The following is a 19,952-nucleotide window of genomic DNA, read 5'->3' as shown; positions in this document are numbered from 1 at the left end:
GTGGTGGTTGGTGTTGGAAATCGGACGACATGAGCTCTACATGAACCGTGTAAAATGCTTTAAGACGCTTTCGGCGTTTGTCTTACATCCGTCTAAACCGAGGACGAGCCTGAAGCGGATCTGTATCCTTCACGACCAGGTATGAAGATGCTGCTCATCATCATCACCATCATCATCTTTTACACGGAGGGTTAGATGTTGCTATTCAGTGGCGTATAACCGCGGTGCTTCTCTTCTCTGTCTGAGCTGAGCTGAGCGCAACAAAAAAAACATCCCTGCAATCTCTTTTTTTCTTTTATTTATTTATCTGTTTTGAAATGCATCATTTCATCACGACTCATATTTCATGTTTGATAACCTCGATCGTGTGATTGTATGTGCCCTGCTCAGCCATATTGGCAGGAGAGAGAGAGAGAGGAGAGATGTGAGGGTGTTGGGATTATGATATAGCTTTGAGGAGTAAAGGGAGGTGGATGAGGAGGAGGAGGAGGAGGAGGAAGAGGAGGGTGGGGGTTTCGCTGCGACTGCGAAATGATGGCACCGTTGCGAGATGGCGATCCTCTGGTATTTATGAATGAACCAAGCAGAGTAGGGTGGTCTGTAATGGCGTTGCGCACCAATCTGCAAAGCTCTCTCTCTCCAGGCTGCTGCCACCACCCCTTTTCCTGACTATATAATACAGCCAGAGACCAGAGATGCACGTCAACGTTAGACATATACACTAATAATACTGACGCCAGAGTGACGCATTTCTAGTGGCTAAATGTCATGGTTAATCCTCCCATCTGGATGTGTGTGTGTGTGTGTGTGTGTGTGTGCCTGATGATGTGCTGTTTGTTGCAGGGTCTCATGACTGGGAGAGAGGAGAGGAGAGACATGCAAAAAAAGGAGTTGTGCATCATTTAAGGCCTTCTGCATGCATGAATGTATGTATGTGTGTGTGTGTGTGTGTGTGTGAATATGTATGTGACTCAACTTCCTGTATGCATTGCCAGTCATGGGTGTGTATGTGTGGGTTGCAGGGTTTGAGAGAAGAGAGAGGAGAGATGCATGACAGTAAATCCTGTGATTAAGCTTAAGTGTGGTTGGGAGTATAGCATAGAGATGCAGACTTGTGTTAAAGCACGTTGGTCGAGGATGGTGGATAAGTGGAAGTGTGGGGGAGTGTCAGTGGCCTGCCTGGCTGGCTGGCTGTCCGTTTGTTTGTCTGTCTTGAATGGCCACAGTACGGTTGCATAAGAACACTTCTGCTGCTAAGGCAGGACAAAGAAATGACTCAATACATGGTAACAAGGAGAAAAAACACAGAAAGAGGGAGACGATGCTGACGTTTCTCTGGTGATGCTGGAGATGGATGCTGATAATTAATGAGGATTATTGGAGTGTTTCAGGGTTTTTTGTTTTTTTTATAGCTGAGGCTCATTAAACTGCAGCACACAAAGCCGTGTGAGATAAGCGAGGTCCAGATGTGCATTCTGTTGGGGACGTGCTCATCATCTGGAGACAGGCTGGGCAGCCCCATCCAGAGCTGGGAGTAGAAATTTGGCGTTCAGAGAAGTTTTTGTGGCTTCAGATGAATGAAAAAAACATGAATTATTGGTATTATTTATGGGTGCAGTTTCTAAGATGGGTATTTAGCTTTTTAATATCTATACAATTAATTAATTAACCATGCATGCATATTAGATCTAAAAGGCTATTATTGCAGTGTTGCCCAGGTGTACTTAGGTCTAACAGCAATTGTTTTCCCTCGAGTGAAAATCCATCTTTTCACCATTTACTTTCTGCCACTTTCAAGCCACTGCCATCCTTTTCTATCATTAATATTATATAATAATAGAAATAATAATATAGCATTTCAAAATCATCAGTTACAAACATACCATAAGAATAATCAAGTGAAAAGAGAAAATTTGAAGTCAAATAGTATTAACATGCTGTAATGAGGAAAATAAAATACACGTGTGTTAATATTAGGGGTGTGATAAAATATTGAGTATTGCAATATTATGTTTTGGGATACTGTATCTATCCTCAAAATCACTATAGATTTTTAATTAATAGTTCACATGCAAAAGATTAACTCAGTCAATACTTTATTTAATTTGCAAAGATATATACCTGCTCAAAGTAGTGCCACGATGTTGGATGGTACTGTGATAAATGCAAATGCAGATCACTGTTCTAAATGCATAAAATAAGTAAAAAAAAAAATTTACTCAGATATTATGCATATGGCGATGTGTTCTTTATACTGAAATTTTTTCCTGAAATTTGATTTAAAAAATCGCAATATATTGAATCTTCGCCCCTGTATCATGATACGTATCATATCGCCAGATTCTTGCCAATACACAGCCCTAGTAAATATACACATCAGTTTACAGTGAGGCATCAGTAGGCCAGAAGATGTAGAAACATGCCCATGACTTGAAGGTTTCTGGCTGATAAAATGTCGTAGGGAAATGCATTTGAAAAAAGATCCCCTCTTCTAAAAAAAGTAGTTTTGTTGGGCGGCTATCATTTGTCATTGAGTGAAAATGTGTGACACGGGTTGTTGCACACGATATTACGCATCCTTATTTTGAAGTTATTTTTGTAGAGGTTCTTAAAGGGACAGTGTGTAGGATTTTGCGACATCTAGTGGTGTGGTTGCATATTGCAACCAACTGAGTACCCCTTCGCTCACTCCTCCCTTTCCAAGACTGCGGTAACGTGAGCCGCCGAGTGCAAAACCGTGGTAACGCCGTTCGCCTCGCTCAGAGGCCAGCCTTACTAAGACTGTCCCGAATACCATTTTTTGGGCTTCAAAGCTTCGGTGAGAAATATTCAAAGGTATTCAAAGCTTCACGGAGCAGCGCGGTGCTGCAGGCTGACATGTTCTTCTGTCTGTCTGTCTCCATCTCCTGTTTCAGTGCCCGAGACAGCGCCGCTGCCGCACTACTGTACACACACGCACCTCTACACACAGCAAACAGCGATATCCATCTGAGAGTAACTAATAATAATTAGTGTTGAGTATGAATAATGAATAATGTTGTGGGATTATTCCTTATTTCATGGGCTATTTGGGGATTTATACATTATTATTATTATATACTTATATATAAAAATAAAGCGTTCGAATAGTGATTTGGAGGTTGAATACCATGGCAACGATCGAAGCTTCAAAGCATTCGGGTCAGCCCTAATCCTTACCATAATATCACTACTTTAGGAGCAACAGAAGTCAGACGGCGGCTCACTTCACCACAGTTTTACAAGCGTGTCGGAGAACTACGGTGGCCTTCAGGTAACGTAAAAACGTGAAGGAGTTTGTCCGCTCTGGGCTACTGTAGAAACATGGTGGACTCTGTGAAGAGGACCCGCTCCCTATGTAGATATAAAGAGCTCATTCTAAGCTAATGAAAACACAACAATTCTTAGTTTTATGTGATTATACACTAATGAAAACATAGCTATGAATATTATATTCCATTTCTGCTAATAGATCCCCTGAAGTGTTACACACTGTTCCTTTAAGGAGGTTGATTTAATCAGGTTCATGTATGTTGCTGCTTCGTGTGTGAGCAGCATACAGTATTTAACCATGCTCTAGCTTGTGTTCCTGCACGTTTGTGGTTTTGTGGAACATTTAAGTTTATTTAAAGATGGAAACAAATGATAATGCCGCAACAGCAATTAGTGAGCTATTTTGAATTGTATGACTTTTTTTTAATCTACAAACTGGGCATTTCATTGGAAGCATGTGTCACACCTAAATGTTAATGAGAAGAAGCCCCTCTTTTAAGTGTAGAAAAAATAACCAATTCTCTTAATATGAAAAGCATGAAACAAAACTGGCTTCTCTTCTCAAACTGCCTCCATAATGCTTTTTTAAAGTTATAGTTAGCTGCTAGTGTCTCCTCATGATGTTTAAGTCTGTCTGTTGCTTTGACAGCACAAGTCTAGTCAAGTGCACCATCACTGTTGAGCACTCCTGAGCTATATATAACCGTGCACTGCATAACGTCTGCTTTAATACAAGAACAGATCAATGCTAAAGTGTTTTAGTTGTTCTGACGGCATCAGCTCATTTGAAAGGTCTATACAGTCTTCATTATACATGGCATTAGGCAGGATTGTCTTATGCATAACTAATAGAAGGCCAGGATGGCTGTTCGGGTCCATTATGCACTCTGACCTCTGAGTTACTGTGTTTTTATTTGACATTTTGTTCAAATATCAGCCGTTGATTTCATGTAAAGCACTCTCGGCACCATCCGTCTTTAAATCTGTTTTGTAGAAATTCTGAGAAATTGAGAGAAAATGATTTTAGTGGTTTGAGATGAAGAATTGTTAACGGTCAGTTGCATCATGGGAGCGTCACATGCAAGTCTGGAGCGGGATTCCCTTGTTGTCTCCATCTGCGTTGTTATCAGACGTGGTGGATCAAGTGGTATTATAAAAAAAGCTGTGCCTGGTTGATCTCGTCTGTAGAAACCAGTGGAGTCAATCCAAAAGTACCAACCCTGTCAGTGTCACCATCTGTCACTGCACGCAGGCTTCAGCAACACACTCCGGCAGTCTGCAATTAGTGCCTCAGTCAGGTCGGGCCTTCATAGCTTCTAAGAATAGGCTCTCTTGAAAAAGAAAAAAAATTGAATACATTATGCAGACTTGAAAACAGACATGATTGCTCCATTACCAGTGCTGGAAACTGAAATTTCTTTGCTGTTTCTTGGCGTTAATATCCAGGCGCCTGTGTGTTTCCCAGATTGCCAGTCCGTGGTATTAGCAGAGTCTTATGGAGAAGCCAGACGGAGCAACCCAGGGTTCCCCAGGTCAAGCTAATACTCAGTACTAATACACACTCAAAGACTAATTACATGGCCAGTCCTGTGTCAAAACTGCTGCATAGAATCAGCGTGATTATGGTTGCAGGGTTGATTCAATCTGCCGGAGGGGGAAATGTTTTCCTAAACTCTTTATTGAAAGTGCATTTACTAGCGGTGCGACCATTCAACAAGCCCACGGTTCAGTTTTGTATTGCATTTTTTTGGTCACGGCTTCAGTTCGATTTGTTTTGCACATTAGGGAGAAGAAAAACGTAACCTTTTCCAATGTGTTAGAACTCAAAATATATAAAATTATATTTCTGTTAGGGCTGTCAATTGATTAAAATATTTAATCACGATTAATCGCGTGATTTTCCGTAGTGAATCGCAAATTAAAAATGTACCTCAAAGGGAGATTTGTCAAGTATTTAATACTCTTATCAACATGGGAGTGGGCAAATATGCTGCTTTATGCAAATGTATGTATATATTTATTATTGGAAATCAATTAACAACACAAAACAATAACAAATATTGTCCAGAAACCCTCACAGGTACTGCATTTAGCATGAAAAATATGCTCAAATCACAACATGGCAAACTATATAATTTATGCGTTATTATTGCGTTAACTTTGACAGCCCTAGTTTCTATATTATATGAAGCCATAACACTGATTTTATACATGAAATAAGGCAGGTTACTTAATGGTCAAGTAGGCTTATGTTCAGATAATTTCCTCTTCTAGGTCTCTGACGACTCATCAAATAATTAGCAGGCACGTATTTAGTCGAGGTGCAACAGTTCAACAAGCCCACGGTCATTGTTTTGCATCCCTAACATTTACTATATATTTCCATGTAGAGTTGCAGGTAGAGAGATGTTTTTAAATACAAACTCTGAACACCCGATGTGGCTATGTACTGATGGCTATTCAGTTTAGATAAAGTGGAGGGAGGTCGGCATCTTGCAACAAGCACTGGTGTTAACAAGCTAAATACTAATGATGATACAAATTTTGCTTTTGCAGTAAGACATGTCTTTGAGATTAATATAAAGCGCTATATAAATCCAATATATATATATATGTCTGTTTGGTTCCGATTGTGGATTGTTTTAAATATGTTTTTGGAAAATATTAGCACCTTGAAGTGTTCTTATGGCAAGATTTTTATTTTGTTCTACAGTTACATTTCCCTCTAGCAATTTCTTTTTTGCAAGTACACCAGTGAGCCAAACACGATGTGGCTTGCCCTGGATAGTTCCAACTAGCAAGACATTTATTATTGTTTTATGACAATGGGTTCAAGCCAAACTTTCTCTTTTCTCCTGCCCCAGCACAGTGCAGACATCGTGCAAACTAGGCCTGCAACTAATTATTATTTTTATAGTCGATGAATCTGTTGGTCTATAAAATGTCAGAAAATAGGGAAAAATGTCGATCAGTGTTTCCCAAAGCCCAAGATGACGTCCTTAAATGTCTTGTTTTGTCCACAACTCAAAGATATTCAGTTTAGTGTCATAGAGGAGTAAAGAAACCAGAAAATATTCACATTTAAGAAGCTGGAATCAGAGAATTATTTTTTTTTTTTCTTAAGAAATTACCCAAACTAATTATCAAAATTGTTGGCGATTAATTTAATAGTTGACAACTAAGTGATTAATCGTTACATACATCCGCATAGTGTAGATCTGGCAACATCACTGACAAAACTACTGTGTTAATAAATCAGTAACATCAGGAATAGCTACAACCTTTGAATGAATGAATAAATACTCTTAAAAACAACTGACTTAGTGTTTTAATCCTTAAGATTTCAATAAAATCAAGCCCCCATTTTTAATACTATTTATGTTTGACATTTGTTTTTAGTCCGGTAACACCTTAAACAGATACACCAGTCTCTCTTTTGTTGTATTTCTGACAAGGAGTGTTTGCTGTAGTAGTAAACATCACGTGCTCTTACTACGTTAACCTTGGGTGTTGCCAAATCAGGGATTAAGGATTAAAAGTTTAACTTAAAAATGCTTATCTTTCAGGCAGAAATGAGGCCGTTTTGCTTTGGTGAGAGCTAGGGCTGGGCAAAACAACAATATTATAATATGGCATAAGTGTTGTCTTTTCTTGGTTTTAAAGGCTGCATTACAGTAAAATATGTAATTTTCTGAATTTACCAGACTCTTCTGTCTGTTCTATTATTTGCCTTTACCCACTTAATCATTATATCCACATTGCTGATGATTATTTATCAAAAATCTCATTGTCTAAATATTTTGTGAAAGCACCAATAATATCATGGCACATTGTGAGATTTATTTTGTTTTGTCATTAAAGAAATAAGGCTAAGCGATTCTTCATCCTACTGATTTATTGACGCTGCAGTCTTACATTGGCTGGATTTATCATCTACACTGTGCTTGGATTGGAGAAAGTAGAAACTTTGGGTTAAACCTACTATCATTCTAGTAAAAATACTGAAACTCTCAGGGTTGTTTTAACCTCTGAATCACCCCAGGGAAAGCCTAAACTGTGCACAGCTCACCGGTGAACTTGCAAAGTAGTGCTGAGGGGGAAATTCCTGGAGCCGTTCTGTGGTTGATAGATGGATCTCCTGCTGCAAAACCTTCTGATCCAACATAAATGTGGTGTTGTGAGTATCAATAGGCAGATAAATGTCACCCGTACTGCTGATATTCCCATGCCACAGCGCTGCTGTCAGTGCATGCTGAGTCAAAAGGACGTGCAAGCAGTATCAGAGGGCTTCATCCGGAGCTGCATGTTAGTCTTATAGGGAGACCGCTGGTGTCTTAAGTCCTGGGAATTGGGTCAATGCAGAGCAGGCCGGCAGCACAGGGGAGGTTAAGCTCAATGATTAGCTGCTAAGCCAAGACCACAGTGCTGCAATCTCTTGTACAGTCTAAGGCCCATACTCCATGCATATACGCTGGTGTATGCTCAATCACAGTATAGATTGACACTGATGAGAAGCACTCATAGTCTCACACACAGCCTTCAAACACCTCCAGCATACCCAAGGGTATTGTTTCATGTATATCTTCTCGTGCATGTACACACATACAGTATAGCCTGACTTCAACTTAATCATTTGTTATTGAATGACGTAATGCAAGAGGTTTAATGCAAATAAGAAGACAATGTTTAGATGTTTTCAATTGTATATTTGAAATGCAATTTTATTAAATTATTCAGAATCACTCTGAAGATGTGAAGTCATTGCTTCTGTGCTCACATTGGTTAATTGATTGATCAAGCTGGTCACTTGTACATACAGATGTAATACACGTGTTTACTTTGTAAAGAGGGGTCTCAATTGTATTTAAGGATGACACACTCCTCTGCAGGATTATTATAGTAACTAAAACTAAAACTGAAACGAGAATAAGCAGTGAAAAGTATTGTTAATAAACTGAAACTAAATAATATTTAAGTAAAACTAAACTGAAACGATATAACCTGGTTAAAAAACGAACAAAAATAAATAAAAATTAAAGTAAAATCAGTATTTTAATGCTTTGCTTTTAAGGGGTTTTATATTTGTTGTATATAAGTATGTAATAATAATGTATAAATCCCAAAATAGCCCATGAAATAAGGGAAATTGTTAGAAATAATAAATTGTTCATTATTCATATTCAACATTAATTATTATTAGTTATGAAACGGGGGGAGATGGAGACAGACAAAGCTTCGAATACCTTTGAATAGTTCTCACCGAAGCTTCGAAGCCCAAAAAATGGTATATCGGCACAGCCCTAGAATAACGTCGTCGTAAGATATCATGCAAACCGTTGCATGAGAATACGTCGCCTTAAAAGTAGCGTGCTATACGCTTTCCCATGAGATCACACTGAAGAGTCACACAACACTGTACACCCCATATCCAAAGGAGAGGATCCATCATCCTGATGGATCATGAACAAATTTCACAGATTTAGCTCTGATGCATATGAAAGGGATGTTTCCTTTCTTTGCATCATCTCCTTCCAATAGACACACACAGGGAAGCAGACAGGAAAAAGTGTAGGCCTATCATCCTTTTTTTTTTGTAGTAAAGTGAAAGATAAACTTTTCCACATTCATAAATCTTACATGAACTCCAACAGCTTATCAAAAGATTTTAAAATAAGCACATGTGAGCTGTTGTCTGTGGGCTTTCCATTGGTGTGTTTTGTTAGCAGGTGTGAACACAGAGAAGCAGCAGCGTGACTGAATGTGTGAGACTGTATCAACATTTATAAATTGAATCTCTACAGTCTGCTCAAACCTAATGAAAATGCCCGAGTCTATAATTTGCTCTTGCTAAAAACGCAGATTAATTCCCCTGGTAACACACACACACACACACACTTGAGCTGACGTGTGCACAGAGGAACAGGGAATCTTTTGCTTGACTGCACAGACGCAAACACACATCTCACACACACATGTTCATACGTTATCTGACAGTCTGGCAGAAACTTTGTGCAGGTTCCAGACATCGTGATGAGTTTGTGTGAGCGCTCAGCTGTGGCCAGAATATCTCAGAGAACCTCGAGCCCAAAATCCTGTAAAACTGTCATCGCCAAATAGCCGTGTATCCACAGCATTCCAGTATCCGCGGCTTGATTAAAACCTTCTCTCCGCAAGACACTGTGGGACTGCTTTGCGGGTGTCTATTTAATCACGCTCTTGATCTGTTGAATGGCATTGTGTTTGATGTTGGTTAATGCGCTTCCTTTGTGCCGCTGCGTAAGTGGCTCTCTTGAGGGAAATTATGTGCATATTTTCGCTAAAGGTGACATTTCCTTGCTCGCTCCGTGAAATAAACGAGTGGAGAAGGCTGCCTCTCTTCTATTTTCTGACTGAGAGCAGAGGAGGCCTGTTTGGTCCGTGCCAAAGCTATCTGCTAATGGAATTTGGCTGCACTGCCACAGATGCATTTATAGCGTACCATTAATTCATTAAGAAACTGCAGTCTTCTGATATCAAATAAAACAAGAGAAGAGGAAGGGGGGGGAAAGGGAGAGAGACAGCTTGCGTTTGGGACGAGTGTCATTAATCTCAGCAGGCTGGTGTCAAGGACAAAACATTGAAGGAGCGGAAATACAGTGTGCTTTCATGTGTATGCGTGTCACTGTGAGGTTGCACCTGTGTGTGCAGTTATAGCTGCTGACAGAGGGAGGGAGGCAGCTAATTTTAGTTCAGGTGAAAAGGGAGGGAGCGGAGGAAGGTTTTGATGAGCACGATCATTGTAGTCAAATCTGAAATCCCCGTCCAAAAAACAAAACAACAGGCACCAAGCGAGGCAGGATGACAGACTGACGGGACCCAGACAGACGAGCCTCATCGATCAAAACCACAGCGGCTTTAGTTTATTGATCAAACAGCATGGAGGCCTGGGGAGTGACAGAGCAGGAGGCGGTGGAAAAGAGGAGCAGGTCACAGAAAAACATTTTCAAATCGCATAAATTAAGAGGAAAAAGATACAGAAGGACAAATAAAAAGAACATTTGCAGACATATCAGTATCAAGAGCATGTACAAGTGTGTGGCTCCATCACAGATATACCGACATACAGGTATCGGCTTTAAAACACAGAAATCCTACCAGTCCATATACTTTTATTGTGATGCCTTTCCTTGCAGTATTTCATTACAACTGTCAAATTATGTATACAATAGAAGCACTGCAGTCTTTGTTCAAAGGATATTTCTGGTTTATTAGCACTGGGGTTTTGTTTTTGTCGTATTGGCCGTCGTCTCTATCTCTAAAAATAACACTGGACTCACCAAGTTGCTGAGATCTGGGAACACGGCTACGCTGCTAAAAATAAGTCAGACAGGGCGAGAAATCCCCCGTTTGGCCAAATTTATTTGGAAGAGAAAAATAAAAGGCAAACTGTAATAAACCTTTAGAGTTTACAGACCAACTTGCTGATTCAACTTTGATCTAAAAGTTGAACCCTGTGCAAGGAGGGATTGCTATTGACACTTTGGATGTTTCCAACCCGGTCTCACTCCCAACTCCACTGCTCCTCGGCATCTGAAAAGCACGGAGGCACCCTTTAGTGACAGTATGTAAACCCACCTGCGGCGTTATTCGACGGTAGGAGCAAGTGACGTGGTATTAATAGCGTGAGAGTCCGCTAAGGATGGGTGGTAGGAGTCAAACAAACACAAGACTTTCGACCAGGAGAATGCTGTTCATGCCCCGTGCAAAACTAAAAGTAACGCTGACTTATTTTGTCACGTCAGTCGCTAGTCACATGAGAGTTTACGTCAACCACAACCGTTTCCTAACCCTAACGAAGTGGGCACTAGGCATGTAACAAGCGTATGAGCCGTCATGTCGTCCCTGACACGACCAAAAGTAATGTAAGAGGGGTACCCCGTGTGTTGGTCTCCGATGCCGAGGGGCACTGACCAAGCGGCAATATTTGATGAGTTGGGAGTATGAATGTATTTATGTTTCACGTTTAGCTTTACCTTATAATAAAAAGGCTTAGATCATCTGTCTAAAGCTTTTTTTTACAGCCCATCAGGTTTCTTTCCCCATCTGACTTTGTCGTAGCAATGTTGCCGTGTTGTGCCAGATCTCTGCAGTTACTCTAAACCTAATCTCCATAAACAGATTCTGCATTCATATGTAGAGTCTGTAGGCAACGGGACAAGATTTTGTTATCGGAAGCGTTCTGGTTTCCGTTTGTAGTCGGAGTAGTACTGACCATCACTATTGATCACGTTCGAGCAGGCTTTGGTTGAATGCAGATAAACAGTCTGTGTAGAGAGCAAAAGAGGCGGAAGTCATTGGCCGAAATGCAATCTGGGAACCCATCGGCTATCGTCTGAGGATGATCTAGCTTTTTATTGGTTTAAAATTAGCTTTTAAACTGGCGAAACAATCCGGTGGTACACGTCGTCTATCAACCCCAACTCCAGTCTCGCGTCTCAAGTTGCTAATCGGACTGTAAGCAAGGAGCAGCACATGATAAAGGAAGTCTTGGCCCAGATATCCGCTGGCTACACCAGAACCCCAGAAATATAGCCCCTTGGCCCCAGAGGCTTATCGAGATTGCTCTAAACCTGCAAAAAAAAACATTTTTGTGCACTTGAATTGCAAATCCAGCAGATCTTTACTTAGTATCATTAACATTCATTTGGAGTTTTGTTTGTATTCACCTGACAAATCCAATATTCACTCTCCTTTTAGCTCTGTTTTTGGTCTCCACTGACTCATGAGGGAAACATTTGGCTCCTTGGCTTTTAAATGCTCCACTATGTTCACCAGCTAGTCGCTATCGTTGTCTTTCTGTCGTTCTCATTCCCAGGGCATCAAAAAGCGACGCTTTGTCACGGCCGTCTGCGTTCAATACCGCCCCACAAGGTATGAGACGCACCGGGCTTTCCATTAACTACAATGAAAACCCATCCACGGCAACAGTAAACGCTCAGGGAAAAAGCACAGAGAGTGTGGTGGCGTAGTTTAAAGAGCAAAAGAGACACACCGGTCGGGTGGGAGGGGTGTTGGATGAGCCCAGGAGACCACTGTCATGTCCCGTGCGTTAAGTTTCAATTTCACGTCACAATCAGCTGATCGTTTGTGTCCCGTGTTCACGATGACAAGTCTCATTTTCACTGTGCAAAGGTAGTCATGTTGCACAACCATGTTGTTTTTTTCCTAAACCTAACTAAATGGTTTTCTTGCCTAATCCTAAACAAGTATATTTGTTTAATTCACAACATTAAGCACGTGTTTACTGCGACCAAAAAAGTGACGCAGAGGGGTCTGACAAAGCGTCAGTATGTGCCCAATTGAGAAGAGAACGTGTTGGCTGGGCAGGTAGAGTACAGTGGGTTTATTGGAGCTTTTGTACTGTGAACAGCTGCGTGCTGTTGCCAAAAGCTGTGAGAGTGAACCAAAACTAACCAACTCAGCGAGCCGGAAAATCAAAACAATCAGCTGAAACTCGGTTCAAAGCTCCGTAAAGCCGAGTACAGCTGCACATCATCACTACGAGTGATGCGTTGTTTTCACATTGTCGTGAGATTCATTGTTATTTAACAAAAATAAGGATTATAGTTGCTTTAAACTTAAAGCTGAAGTGTTTTCCATTAATCAGCTGGACAGAAACAGGACTCCAAATGAGTGATAACTGAGTGAGTAATGCTGGTTTTAAAGATTTTACAGTGTCCCTCACTATCTCAAAAAGTGTATCATCATCACCCTAAGCCACCGGAGAGACATTAAACTAGAGTTTCTGCTTTGCCAGACCAGAGTTGACAGTCTGTAGGCATATGAGCAGAAGACACAGGCTCATCTGCAGATTAAACTGTAGTTGTGTGTTCAGCATGGATATAAAACCCTCTTATATGTCACCCAGACGTGCAGCTATAGATTGACTATAAAACTCAAGAGGCACTCCCTGAATCCCCATTTATTTTGAACTCCTTGACTGATATTATCTGGGACCTGGGAATGCAATTACAGAGGCCTCCCCATCAATAGTGGATTCCAGCAGTGCAAGCATGACAGAAATCCACTTATTCCATCTAGTATTGATGTCAATTTACTGTTTCATTACAGCTGGAGCTTAGAGAGCGGCACATGATCACAACTGAATGAGTATCTTATTATGGGACCTTAAAGCAAGTTTAGAACCACAGCAGATAAATAATGCAACAGATACAATGCGTAATCATGCACAGACGCTCAGCAGACACACAAGCACTTACAAAGGTAGCGATAGATTAGGTGTGAGGACATTGTTCAGATGCATATGTATGAGCTGCAGCAGGTAGCATTGAGAGTGAAGATTTGTAGAGTCCTTGAATGTGCAGTGTTGCTGCTGACTGCAAATCAGGTTTATTATAGCTTCTTTGTTTTTATCTGCATATTTTTTTCACATAATAGTGTATAATATTTCCAGCCTGGCTGCACATAATGTGGATTGGGTGGTTTTGTTTTTGTGTGCACGATGTTTAATCCTGGCTTTGTTTCAATTCCTGTATATCTGGAAGGGATATCCTACAGGTTATAACATAAGATGTGCACAGCAGGTATAAATCAAACCATAAATCACAACCATAGACTGTAGGCTACATAAGAAGTGGACGTAGGCACCGTGACGTCACCCATTGGTTTGTGGACTGCCGTTTTGAAGGATAAGTGGTTACGGATGAAAAGGTTATAATTAACTTTCATGAACTGAAAACACACTGTGAAAGGGTTAAAGTTATAAGACGAAAACACAGACAACACCCAGACTGGACAACGCCGTGATAGCGACCTGTCAATCACAATGTAGCCAAGCCCAACATGGCGACGGACAAAATGCCGATCTTGAGGCTTCAAAACGGCAGTCTGCAAACCAACGGGGGATGTCACGGTGACTTCGTCCACTTCTTATAAACAGTCTATGATTGTTGATATAAACATATTGATTAGAGCAGTTTTAATTAGCTTTATCTTACATTAATAATAGCCTATCCTTGCTACCCCTTACTTGGATCCCTATAACGAAGCACAACAGAGAAGCACTGAAGTGAATCAGTTTTAGTTGTTTAGTCAGTCTTGTCACACATACATTAAAGATATATACACATTATCACACACACATGCAACCGAATGGAATCCAATGCGGCAGTCCTGCAGTATCTACTTCTTTTTTGGTGCTAATAATGTTCTGTTTTTGTGTTAGAGAGGTGTCCATTCAACTCATTTTTAAAGCTGCTGTTTGAGTTTCCGTTGTATCGTATTGCGTTGTATTATACATGAGTTCATGTTATTGTTATTGTTTTTCTCCTGTGCTGCAAGGACTCACCGTCTCCGTCTCCTCCAGGGTTTGCTGCAGTTGCTAAAGTTGATAAATGAGGAAACGCTGGGATGTTTTTGGGGTTGAAACTGAGAAACTGTGACTCTGCGAACAGTATTGATCAGGGAAATGTCTGCGTCAGGTGAAACACTTGGAGCCTCACCAACCTCATCCTCTCTAATTTGTACTCTGGCTCGCAGTCAGACCACGAGGACAGTTAGAGTGCTTTCACACCCACTGGTCTGAGGTCGAGCCCCGCCAGCGCTCCCCTTCCTGTTCCTCCGTCTGCTTTGAGATCTGCTGACTGCTCATTTGCTAAAATTCCTCTTTGCTAAAATTATCCTCTTCTCCCCATCCGTCACCCTGCTTCCTCCCCACCCTCATCATCATCATAGGTGTAACACTGTCTTAAGCCTGAGGGGGGCAGAATGCCGGAGCAGAGCAATGACTATCGCGTGGTGGTGTTCGGGGCGGGGGGAGTGGGGAAGAGCTCCCTGGTCCTTCGCTTCGTGAAGGGCACCTTCAGGGACACCTACATCCCCACAGTGGAGGACACCTACCGCCAGGTGATCAGCTGCGATAAGAGCGTGTGCACCCTCCAGATCACCGACACCACGGGGAGCCACCAGTTCCCGGCCATGCAGCGCCTGTCCATCTCTAAAGGCCACGCCTTCATCCTGGTCTACTCCATCACGAGCAAACAGTCCCTGGAGGAGCTCAAACCCATTTACCAACAGGTGAGGACTGATGGCGTGTGTGTTTGTGGATGGCTGGGTTGATTGTACTGTAAACTTTACATGTATTAAAACTAAATACAGAATGGAAATACAGGATAAATCTATCACTTTGATGGCTTGCTAAAAGGCTATTTCATTTAAAGGGACTATTTGTAACTTTCAGAAATGATTGTTAACAGCGACACCTGTGGCCGTGAAATCAACGAAAGTCAGCTTCGGGCTCGTGCTTGCTCGCTCTAAATATACCTGAATGAGCGTCGCTCAAAACAGTGAGGCGACACACGTCAGCTAAAACCACAATATCACTCTATATTTCAGCTGCTTGGCAGTAATGTTAGCTGACCAGACGAAGGTCTCCCCATGAACATGATTCAGATCTGATCCTAGTGTTGGCTTTTCCTGCCTAAGTGCAGGCTGAAGCAGCGGAGCTCTGCAGCATGTCTCCCTGCTCTCTCCGCCCGCAGCCGGAGAGAGCAGAGGAGACGCCGGCACCCTGAGTGAAGGAGAGCAGGCAGCGGAGACGAGGCTCCGGCCACACGCGAGCGCGCATATGCGAACGCACATGTGCCGACCCGCTACATTTATATGCTTAAAAAGTTACAAACAGTCCCTTTAAAGGGAGAATAGGGTAAAAAAAATGTAACTAATAGATATCACCATGAAACTTCCCCAGTTGATTAATTACACTAACACGATTATTTTTTGTATATTATTTATGTTTAATATGCAAATGAGGCATTATCTTATCAAATATGTGCTAATTTGCATACATTTCCAAAACCGAAATCTGAACATTGAATAAAGCCAGGTTCAAATTCTTGTTTCACTCCATAAATCAGAAAATATTGTCAACAGGCATAAAAGAAATCAGTTTTCACCATGTTTTTAGTAATAAAATGTTCTATAAATCAGGCTATTAATGATATATGCACAAACCCCTAATAGAGATAGAAATGAAACTGGAAAGTTTGGGGTATGGAAGTGCTACTTAAGGGGAGATTTCTGACTCTTTCTCAAATTTTATGATTAAATATGCAAATGAGACATTATCTAATGCTAGCTCTCTGAATTTAGGAGAAATCTTCAGATGCAAATAGACAAATTGTAGTTCTTTGAAAATCAGATAAACATGACATCTATAATAAAACACGGATAAATACAATAAATTTAAAATACAATAAGTGGTTTTATTTACACAGGGTTTTCACCCAGGAGTTTGCATCCCATGTGAAACCAACAATTTGTAGTTGTCTTTGTGTTCGTAGGTATTTTAAGCCAAACACAATGTTTTTCCCTAAATTTAACTAAGTTTTTTTTTTGCCTAAAACTAAAGAGGTTGTAGTTTTGTTGCCTAAACCTAAAGAATGTGTTAGAACTTGTTGCTTTTAATTTTCACTTTAACTTTTACAACGTAGTAGGTTTAGTAGGCCCCTATTGACCCACAGCTATGGCATCTATGGCGCTTATAGCGACTGATAACAGTCGAATCGGGTGGCCGACCAGCCAGAACATAACAAGCCTTCCTCTTATTTTCTTCCTCCACTACAGGTTTTGGCCATAAAGGGCAACGTTGAGGCAATCCCCATCATGCTTGTGGGCAACAAGAGCGATGAGACCCAGCGGGAGGTGGAGACGAAGGACGGGGAAGCCCAGGCCAACCAGTGGAAGTGCGCCTTCATGGAGACGTCGGCCAAGACCAACCACAACGTAACCGAGCTCTTCCAGGAGCTCCTCAACCTGGACAAGAAGAGGAACATGAGCCTCAACATCGACGGCAAGCGCTCGGGGAAGCAGTCCCGCGCCGAGAGACTGAAGGGCAAATGCAGCGTGATGTAAATCCAGAAGAGGAGGAGGAGGAGAGGGGAGGTGGAGGTTGAGAGAGAGAGGGAGGATGGGGGAGAAATACAGAGAAAAGGAGGAAAACAAGGAAGAGGAGGGACTCACTAACCGTAACACTCAGAGCAAAACGTATGGAAGGTAACAGGAATCTCATCATCCACGTCCTCCTCCGTTTGACTGTCACAAACACAACAGTTATTTTTTAAAACATCCAGGATTTCAGTTCGGAGCTTTACATCCATGTGCATTCTGCTAAAAGGAGACACGAGGGGGGACTGACGCAGAGGCAAATTAAAAACAAGAAGTGCGTGTCACAGATGAATTACCCACGGATGTCGGCCTTAGTCGGAAACAGAGCGGGTGTGGACTTCTTTTGCATCATCCACGTGCCACAAAATCTGGCTGAGGAGCTCATCAACACCTTGGACTGCAATAAAAACCACAGACTGCAGCACCTCTTGGAAAAAGATTTCATATCTACACAAAACATTAAGCGTCATCTCTCACTTCTACATCCAACCCCTCCTTCCCTGTTCAGCCCACACCCCTCGTCATCCCAGCACCCTCATCCTCCACCTACAATATAGAGAAACGTAACGTGTATGTAACAGAGTCGACAAAGGCAGTTAAGCTCACTCATCTGGTAAAAACACTATTTTAAGAGACTGAGGCGTCCGTCATGCTAGAAAGCGCAGGACCCGAAGGTTTGAACGGCATTACAGCAGCAAAACATGCGACCTGGCTCCACCCTGAGGACTCTGATGTATATAAATCTATTCCATCTAGTCGACACATGCCCCGCCCAAACTACTACATCAGTCAGAAGAATCTTCTCATCTCCTCCTCCTAATCATCCCTCCAGAAAGATAAAAAAAAACATTTCCTTTATCCAGCTGTCATTATGTTAAAAACTCATCTGCGAACTCTCTAAATGTCCTCATCTGAAGTGGAGAAGCATCCAGCGGCAGGGCATGCACACACGCTACTACTGATACGACGCAACAATCCTTTTAAGACTCTCATCTAGCGAAGAATAACTCTGGATGAAAAGAAGCTCATCATCAAACATAGAAATACACGTCTGCCTTGTCCACGAGGGTGATACACTCGGATAATCATTGCCAAGCCGGTGAGACGAAAGAGGTCATTTTCTCGGTTCTGAGGTCAAGAATGTCAGTTGGCACTTTTCAAGTGAAGGTTTCTCTTCTTTTGCCTTTTTTTTTGTTTGTTGTTTGTTTGCTTTATGATGCTCTTTAAAGTCATGTAAAGGTCAAAAAGAAGCCCTCGTTAAACAAAAAGCACACCGAGAAAAATAAATAAATAAATAAATAAGGGATGGATGTAAAATCGCTCCGTGCAGATTATTCAGCGCGATCGCTAAATTCCTCTTTAGTTGCTTTGGTGACATTATCTCTCGTACTGTACGCTCATGCAGGCATCGGTAAACAGGAAACAGAATGAGTCAAACACATATATATACACACACACACACGGCATGCTCACAAATGCATTCATGCAAGTGTCAAAAAAAAAAGAAGAATAACACTGTTGACTGATTACATGAAGACAAACAGGGCTCACTCAGCCTCAATGCCCTCACATTGCACTTTATACCATAAACACACACACACATGCACACACACACACACACACAACTGTAATCTGTCATGTTTTTGCCTACGTTATCTCCGTTTAACACAGAATATCCTCCTGGAGCCATTAAATAGCTCCACTGTATGTCCAAAGTGCATGTACACACCCTTTTATCTTTTCCACGCAGGAGCTCTGAATATTGTACACAGTGTACACAGGACAGCCAAAAGCACAATACTTTTTTACCGACATATCTATTTATACATTTTTGTTTGTATGTTTTCTTCTATTTTTTGTCTTCTTTGTGCATCTTTAACATTTATTCACTAGTCCTGAACATGAAGGAACAATCGCGTCATGATCACCGGTAGCTTCTCCGTCTAAAGATATATATATATATATATATATATATATATATGTATATTTCATTTGTCCGGTACATGGCACAATGAGATTGTGGTTCTCCTGAACAACAGGGTATCGGTTAGCTGTGGTGGTGAAGCGCGCGAACGCAACGCATAACCCCACAGAATTGAAAGGGACAAAGAAGAGGGTCAGATTATTTATCTACTTTACTCCATCTCTCAGGCGGTTTTAACAACAATTTGGGTGGAGGATAATCTGCTCGTGTACTGTTTAAACCCAAAGACACAGATGATGCCCCCTTTTAACTGAGTGTCCATCTCTCTGGAAAAAAAAAAAAAAGAAAAAAGCACAGCAACTGTTTCCGTCTGTCTTTATGTGTGCAGCAGAATCAACAACTGGGCACTTTAGGGTGACATTTTACTTGAAGACTTGCTTATTAATCAGCAATGCCTCATTTATAAGCACCATGTAAAATGTCCCTCATGCATTCTTCACGCCCTGAGAGACCCACATATTTCAAACGGTGTAGTTATTGTAAATAAAGCATATGGTAGTTGAATGAAATGTTTCTAAGAGCTTCAAGTAAGATGTTACCCATGTAAAGAAAAACTGTACCCGCTGTCTTTCTGGGAATAAGTCCTTTGTAACCAGGAAATGTTGTTACAGTAGGAGGTTCGATGTTGCTATAATATACAGCTTAATAATCATGATATATTGTATTTGACACATCCACTCTTCAGATCTATCAGATAATACTAGCAAAATGTGAATAATGTAACTAAAGGTTC

At 41.3% G+C, this 19,952-nt stretch overlaps 1 protein-coding gene across 1 annotated transcript; it reads left to right on the top strand.

Moving 5' to 3' along the window:
* Positions 1 to 19,535, top strand: LOC141783436 (GTP-binding protein Di-Ras1-like). The gene is made up of 3 exons (XM_074660741.1): positions 1 to 139; positions 15,025 to 15,366; positions 16,915 to 19,535. The coding sequence occupies exons 2-3, from the start codon at positions 15,058 to 15,060 to the stop codon at positions 17,200 to 17,202; spliced, it is 597 nt and encodes a 198-aa protein (XP_074516842.1). The 5' UTR covers positions 1 to 139; positions 15,025 to 15,057; the 3' UTR covers positions 17,203 to 19,535.
* Positions 19,536 to 19,952: the final 417 nt, after the last annotated feature.

Source organism: Sebastes fasciatus, chromosome 15, assembly GCF_043250625.1.
Source record: "Sebastes fasciatus isolate fSebFas1 chromosome 15, fSebFas1.pri, whole genome shotgun sequence".
Lineage (NCBI taxonomy): Eukaryota > Metazoa > Chordata > Actinopteri > Perciformes > Sebastidae > Sebastes > Sebastes fasciatus.
The sequence above is the reverse complement of the archived record's forward strand: the minus strand, read 5'-3'. Positions and strand labels throughout refer to the sequence as shown.